This window comes from Lipotes vexillifer, unplaced genomic scaffold (genome assembly GCF_000442215.2).
Source record: "Lipotes vexillifer unplaced genomic scaffold, Lipotes_vexillifer_v1.1 scaffold727, whole genome shotgun sequence".
Lineage (NCBI taxonomy): Eukaryota > Metazoa > Chordata > Mammalia > Artiodactyla > Lipotidae > Lipotes > Lipotes vexillifer.
In genome coordinates this window covers 604,165-612,232 of record NW_006771347.1, presented here as the reverse complement: position 1 = coordinate 612,232, position 8,068 = coordinate 604,165, and the positions used below count along the sequence as shown (strand labels likewise).

At 45.0% G+C, this 8,068-nt stretch overlaps 1 protein-coding gene across 1 annotated transcript in view; it reads left to right on the top strand.

Annotated features, from left to right (window-relative positions):
• MED12L (mediator complex subunit 12L) overlaps positions 1-8,068 on the top strand; it is a 335,022-nt gene that overhangs the window by 78,216 nt on the left and 248,738 nt on the right. Inside the window, exons 8-10 of the mRNA XM_007446642.1 lie at positions 2,001-2,150; positions 2,949-3,048; positions 3,368-3,504. Coding sequence (XP_007446704.1) covers positions 2,001-2,150; positions 2,949-3,048; positions 3,368-3,504 — 387 coding nt within the window. The remainder of the gene's footprint in view (positions 1-2,000; positions 2,151-2,948; positions 3,049-3,367; positions 3,505-8,068) is intronic.

Below are 8,068 nucleotides of genomic sequence, written 5' to 3'. Positions count from 1 at the left end.
CGGGGGGGGGGGGGCGAGTACTGCTATAAACAAAGATGACGAGAATAATATTGTCATGATTCAACTGTAATGATATTAATAGCGTTTATTATGTTCTAGGCACTGTTCTGGTTGTAGCATAGATTGTGTCATTTAGTTCTCAGAGCCGTCCTATGGGAAAGGAGCCAACATTATTCCCGTAACAGGAATAATGAAATGGTGGCATAGGTCACACAGCAAGTAAGTGGCGAAGCTGGAAATCACACCCAGCCTGGACCCAGAGTCCACACTCTTAACCACCATGCCAAACTGCCTCTCTAGGTACTGCAGAAAGTTGCCAGAAGGAGTTAGTAGTGGGCAGTGGCCAGTGGGTTGGGGATGTCTGATAAGAAGGTGGCTGAGAGTGTCGTTGACAACATGGTGGTCACTGATGATCAGTGAATGGTGGGTGAGGAGCCATATCCAGGTGGGTTGAGGAACGATGGAGAATGAGGGGGAAAAAATGATCCCTCTTCTTTTGAGAATCGTGCCTGTAAAGGGAAGAGATAGAGGTTCCTGCTAGGTGAGTGGAGATTGTTTTAAAAAAATTTGTTTTTTGATGGACAGACTTGAACGTATTCCTAAGCTAAGGGCAAACTGGTAGAGGGCGAGTCTAAGATTAGGAGCAGAGGGGCGGGTGTTGGATGGATCAGTGCCCTGGATATTGGCGGCTTCAGAATTAAGAGCACAGGGAAGGGCTCCCTTGTGGACAGGAGACGAGAACCCCACAGCCTCACGGATGGGACCGAGGAGATCAGGGTGTGGGCCAGCGGAGACAGATGCACTGGTGGGGTTCGGGGACTGACGTTATTCACATCCGCCATCTGCTTTCCACGAAGATGTCTCCTGGGCCTCAGATTCTAGCTTTTTAATAATTAATTTTGCATTTTAGAAGAGAAATATTGCACTCATTCTCCAGGCGGATGCAGTTTGTGGTTGAGTGGCATGATAGCATCACGGTGAAGGCGTCTTCTTTGGAATCGTCAGTCCTGATTTTAGCCTCTTCTCTGCCACTTAGTAACTTTAACCTCGAGGCTCTGTTTTCCCATGTGTGGATGGCAGATGGAGACAGTTCTTACACTGCCGTTTCCAGGAGAGTGTTCAGCACAGAGTGAGTGCTTAATTAAATGGGAGCTATACTGTTTAATCCACAGTTAGGAGGCAGCGGGGTTAGCATAGTGATTCCAGGCCTGTGTGCTGAAATCACCTCGGGCCGGCTACTCATGTCCTCTGTGGCTCATATACCTCTTTGGTACAGTTGGGGAACGCCACTCCCTACCTCGTGAGGTTGTTGTGATGTATAAGTGAGATGGTCGTAGAAAGTGCAAGCAAGGTCGAGTAAAAACTGTCTACAGGGGTCCAAGGTTGGGGTAGGCAAGCTACAAGCTGTAGGCCAAGTCCAGCCTATAAACTAAGAATAGATTTTACATTTCAGTGCATGACTGAAACAAAAAGGAAGAGTATGTGACAGGGATTATAGGTAGCCTGAAAGGTTTAAAACCTTCACTAACTGGCTTTTTATGGAAAAAGTTTGCCACCCCCCATCCAGCTTTACTGCCTGCCCAGCATTTATGAGGCTACTTATTGCACCGTCATTTGAGAGATTTAAAAAAAAAAAAAAAAAAATCTTTTTAGCTTTTACAGCCTTGGAAGTTACATATTCTAATTCCATTTCATTTTCTTAATTGCATGAAATGAATTGAAATGACCATTTTAAAATGACAATTATTGCATTTTTTTATTCAGTTTCCTAGGTTGTAGATTATGACATTCCGTAATTTCTCAGTAGGTGTATTTCCTCCTATTCAAAAGAATGCGTCTATCTTAGTTTTTTGTCTCATCACTTGAAAAGTTGAGAATGGGGTAAGACGTTCATATTTTAAACTCACTGGTTGGAACCTGTAATTTGCTTGTGACCCTTGAGCTGTCGTGATACTCTCCTCCTCCCTCTAACCGTCTGGATTTTCCTGCTTCATTTCCAGACTGTTACTCTCTGTTGCCCAAGTGCCTTGGTGTGGAACTACTCCGCACATGACAATAAGAGCGCGAACCCGGGCTCGCCCCTGGATCTGCTGCAGGTGGCCCCCTCCAGCCTCCCCATGCCGGGCGGGAACACGGCTTTCAATCAGCAGGTAGGCTTGCTGTTACAGTGGTTTGTCGGGTGTTTTCATTCTCGGGAAGCATCACAGCACAGTGGGCTAAGCCTGGATTGCAGCAAACTCAGGTTCTTGGGGGCCATTCCCAGCTCTGCCGCCGTCTCTCCTGGTGACCTTGGGGAAGTCAGTAGCCTCTCTGAACTGCAGACGTTTGTCACGTTGCTCCTTTTCTTCTCACCCTCTTGCTGGGCTGTTCTTGTGGACGGTTCTGCCCCCCAGACAGTAATTATGGTGGTGGTTCTAATACATGACCACAACATCCAGAGTTAGGAGTCTGGATATTTAGTAACTATTATATGTTTTTATCAGTGCTGGGTTATTTGGTTCAAAGACTGAAGAAACTTGAACCACAGGACCATGACAAATATTTAGAACAAGAGCCCTGTTTTTTTTTTGTTTTTTTTTTTTTTTAAACCAAGCAGTTTTCTTAAATTAATAAAGCGTGGCTAGTTGCTTTCATACACAGAAGAATGGCCCAAAGATGGTATTTTAGAACTTTTACCTTTCTTTCTGATGTCCTAAAAATATTTCACTTGTAAAGATGTTTTTTGGCAAGCATTTATTTTTGTGAGTATTTATTATCAAAAACTGGCATTGGATCAGCACTTGTAAATTTTAAAATGCACTTCTTGGGCAGCAGGCTGAATTTCCTACAGTGCAATCGAGATTGTAGCTCACTGGAGGATGCTCTGCTCGTCTGGAAAAACCTGACATCATTTAGACAGCCATTGTGGCTTTCCAAGCACAAGTTACTTAGAAGTGATTATCTTTCAGGTTCGGGCAAGGATTTATGAGGTGGAACAGCAGATCAAACAAAGAGGCCGTGCAGTGGAAGTTCGGTGGTCTTTTGACAAGTGCCAAGAGTCAACAGCAGGTACAGAACGCAACAGAAGAAGGAGTGCTTTGGAACGCTGGACTTTTTGCCGTGTTTCTGATTCTTGTAAATCAGTCCTCATTCTGAATAAGGATGCTTTTGGACTTAGCCCCCTAGTGCATTTTGAGGACGTTGTTCAGTCTATGCCCTTTAGATCCTGGCTGTCTAGAATGTCAGGTTTGATTTTGTTGGCAATTCTTTTATGCTGAAAATGATAATGTCTTAAAATTCCCTTTGTCCCACATAATGATGACTTTGTACTATGCTATTCTGGCTTTGTTTGGCCCTTCTTAACTGCATGCTTAATTTCTGCACCTAGGGGTTACCATTAGTCGGGTTTTGCACACGTTGGAGGTGTTGGATCGACACTGTTTTGACCGAACTGATTCCAGCAATTCAATGGAGACACTTTATCATAAGATTTTCTGGGCAAACCAAAACAAAGATAACCAAGAGGTAGAGTTAATATTTCTTTTCCGCTTTGCACCTTTTATTTTCTTAGCATATTTTCTTCTTTTTTATTCACTGAATTCTGGCAAAGCCTTTTCTGTGAAGTGTAATATCTTATGAAGGCGTCTACACCCTGAAATCATTCTGTTGTTGTCGGACTACAGTAACTCACCATTATTAAAATGAACTGTCCGCTGGGCTGGTCTATCTAAGTATATTGGTTGACAAGATTTTTCTTAGCCCTTTTATCATCACTCCCCATCATTTTAGTTTTAGCAGAATATCCTTCATCTAGTGATTGGATTTTATATAATGGTTTGGCTTTAATTTAAGGGGAATGTGTTCTAATATTTAGCGTGTCAGAGAGCAGTGAATGAATCCTTGCGGTCATGGTCTTTGAAAAATCTGTAGACAATGTATTTGGACAGGATTCTCCAGAGAAACAGAACCGATAGGGGGAAAATTATATATTTTATATATATATATATATATATATATATAATTATATAAAAGCAAGGGAGAAGTTTATTTATTTTAAGGAATTGGCTCACGTGATTGTAGGGGTTGGCAAGTCTAAAATGTGCAGGGTAGGCCAGTAGGCTGGAGACACAGGGAACCTTTTCTTTCTTTTTTTTTTTTTTTTTTTTTTTTTTTTTTTTAAGGAGGAAGGGATAGGAGTCAAGTATATTTAAAAAGATCTTTCCCGTTAAATATCAGCAAATTCTTTAGTCCATTTTAAAGATATACACAAAAATGATGAGAAATGCAAGTCTTTCAAAACAGCAGGACTTTTTATTGTGTGAGGCCATGCATTTGACTGGTCTGTTCACCTGGAAACCCACCCAATTGATGTGAAAATTTGGGTCATTCTTGTTCACTGCTGCTTCTTTCTACACCCATTTCTGGCCTCCCAGGTTCTAGGGGCTCTGAAGGGAAAGATAGACAAGGAAAGATGGGTGGTAGGTGGAGTCCCAGGAATGGTGGACTGGGAAGAATTAATTCTGGCCACTTCTCCAGATGCTGGTGACATGAAATGAGAGAGACACACAGGGTGTCCAGCCCCAACGTTTAAAGGTGAAGACTTGAAGGCTCAGAGCAGGGAAGTGACTTGCCCAAGGTCACCCAGCAAATGAGAAGCAAGACTGGGGCCCGAACCTAGGACGCCTGCATCACAGAGCAGTGTCTGTACTTAACAGTCTGTGATAGGTACTCAAGCATGCTTAAGGAGAGACATACGCTTTGTGTATGACTAGTTTTGCGTTTTCTTTTCCATCCATTTCCAGACACAATAGATGCTTCTAGAACTCTCCACTGGCATATTTTCATTTGACTTGGAGGCAGTTTTTTTTTTTTTTTTTTTTTTTTTTTTTTTTTCTCTTAAGGCCTTCAACTGATTGGATGAGGCCCACCCACATTATGTAGGATAATCTGCTTTACTCAGAGTTTACTGATTTAAACGTTATTCACATTTTATAAAAAAAAAAAAAAACCTTCACAGTACCATCTAGACTGGAGTTTAACCAGAAAACTGGGAACCATAGCCTAGCCAAGTTGACACATAAAATTAAGCATCACAGACAATTTTTATTTTATGCTTTCCTAGCAGTGTCTCATTATTGAACTGCCCTATTAAGACAGAATTTTCAGTAATGTTTTCTCAACCTTATTTTGGGAGATATAAAAATTTTCTCTTCCTTTTACAATGGAAAGCATGTGTGGTATATCCAAGTTGTGGAGGCATCAGGACTGCAGAGGTAAGTTTTAACACATGGTACCCATCTTGAAGGAACACTTAATTTAACTTAATTGTTTGAAGTATAGTTGATTTACAATATTAGACTCCGGTGTACAGTATAGTGATTCAGTATTTTTATACATTATACTCTATTTAAAGTTATTACAAAATAATGGCTGTATTTCCCCGTGCTGTATGAAGGAACACTGTATAAGTTAACTGATTATAAATATCTTTGATTTTCATACTCGCCTTTGAGAACGCATAGGTGGAAAGAAGAGATAAAAGAACAACCAAAAACCTTTCCTTATCCTACCTTCATGTGAACCTGATGTGAATTTGTTCCAGGCTATTCTTCTTTTTAAGATAATTTGTAAGTCAGCACCTTGCATCTCAAAGATAAGGTTCGAGACCGTTGATGCCAAGTAGGAGGTCAGGATGTTGAGAGTGAGGTACAGACCGAGTGTGTTTTCTAACTCCTTGTGAGTGAGTCTCAGTAGAGATGCCTCAGTATCTCTGTAGAGCACACTGATGATAAGTCTACCTAATTCTCTGCTTACTGATGCAGGTTAGAGTGTTGCTGTGTCCTTTTGGGACAGAGACCTGAAAGTCTCTCCATTTGTTAATACAGACTTTTTCTTAGCTGAAAGGCCTCAACAGTACTAAGATGTTTTTTTAATGCATAGAGGTGAGCCGTCTGGAAGGACAGCAGGGACACCTGAAATTCCAGGTGTCCTTTTGGATCGCTGAGCTCTCTACCCTGGTGCTGAGTCAGGACGGCATGGTTCCCTGGTGCGAGTTTTATTACCAAAATCCCTAACGTTTACTTATTCTAGATTTGCGCTACGTGGCTTTCCATTCAGTATAGCGAGAGATGTGGTGGGCTGCTGAGCCCAGGTGACCGGGAAAGGGGCTGCCCTTTCTGAACAGGGCAGCCTATCTCGGCTTCTGTTGCCTGATCGTCCCGTGTTTCGGGAGAACCTGGATGCGGAGATCTGTATGTAAACTCTCCCAATCTTAAACCCCTCTGCCGGCCAAGCCGTATGTCTTGTGGGCCGTGTTTGCTCAGCTGCCTGTCACGTTCCAGCGCCTGCTACGTGTTTTATGCAACGCTGACTCAGGTAGCTTCCTGTTCAGTGTCTTAGAACCACTTGTGCTGTGCGTGCTAGAGGTGGAGAAGCCCGATACCCACGCGAGGGGGTTACTTTGGGGCCGTGAGGACCTCCTGATTCCAAGCCCTGCCTGAGTCTGTCACGTGTGACCCACAGGCAGGGGTTGCGTTGCCGACCTCACCTCTGAGCAGCAGAGTCGGGAGGTGCCCCCTTCAACTTCCAGAGCCCCCAGACCGCTTCCTTCCTCTTGGCTTCTCCCCTCATTTGTGTCGGGCTTGAGGGGAGAAGCAGCTGCAGCTGCGTCTTGGGGTGTCCTGAGGACATGGATAGAAGGGAGAGTCAAAAGGAGGCCTTATCCCTTCTCTCTGTGGTGCCCGAGGAAGCAGACTTTCTCCTGAGTAATGACAAGGCCAAACCGGCTGCAGTGGCCGAAGCTGGTCGGAACAGCGGCAGACGTGCATTTGCTCTTCCCCTGCTGTTAAATCCAGCTCCCTGGACAGGTGTGATGAGTTCACATGGGTGTTTTTGAATGGAGAGTCCAGAGCAGGCCTTCTTTCAGCTCTGGTCCGGGCCAGCTCCGCAGCAGTGCGGCTGCAGGACTCTACCCACAAGGCAGAAGCTCTGTGTCTTTTCTGTCATGGCTGTGCTTTGTTCCGTGTCTCTTCTTGTGAGCCAAGGGTTGCACAGCCCCAGGGCAGCTTCCTCCTGGTCACCGGCACACCACCAGCCTCCAGCACCGCGCCAAGGCCCAGCAAGCCCTCGGAAGATGTTTAATTGTTTTTTTGGGGTGCTCATAAAAAGGCTGCTGGGACTATGAACAGGAAGCGGCAACCCCTCTGAAAGATTTGGCTGGGAAGGCTCGGGGTGAGGTCAGTGATGAGGTCTATTCAGTATGTGGGTTTTACCGGTGGCTCAGGTTCAGACGCACAAGAGGTACGTGTAGGTGCAGGTGGGTGGGCGGGCGGCTGACAGGAGAGCTCTCAGCTGGCGAGTCAGCAGGTTAGTGCGTGTATTTGGTGGCATCACGGACAAGTCACTTAGCTTGATGAGTCTCAGTCTCTTCATTTGTAAACTGGGCATTCTGTCTGCTGATGATGGGAAAATGGCACGAAACCATATGGATGAAACATTTCAATATTTATAGCTTGTAACTGGGTACTCTGTAAACACTAGCTGCTGTCCTTCCTGAGTGATGGATTTAGGGAGACCATGAAAGACAGATGGAAGGAATATGATCCCTTGGCGTGGAGGGAGAGAGAGAGAGAGAGGGAGAGGGAGAGGGAGAGGGAGAGGGAGGGAGGGAGAGAGAGAGAGAGACAGAGACAGAGACACAGACACAGACACAGACACAGACACAGACAGACACACACACACACACAACTCTACCCGTTGCACAGTCTGCTTAATCCATAAAGCACAGCCTGGATCTATCAGGCTTTTTACGCCCTCGGATTTTCACGAAGGCTCTGCCCTCAGTCAGTGGGGAAGCAGTTGGGTGGGGTTGGCTCGCCCTGGTGAGGTGGCTGAGTACCATGTTGTCAGAGAGATCGTGCTCGTTTCGATGCTTCGGGTGTTTTTGTGTTTTTTTTTTTTTTTTTTGTGTACGCGGGCCTCTCACTGTTTCGGCCTCTCCCCTTGCGGGGCACAGGCTCCACACGCACAGGCTCAGCAGCCGTGTCTCACGGGCCCAGCCACTCCGCGGCATGTGGGATCTTCCCAGACC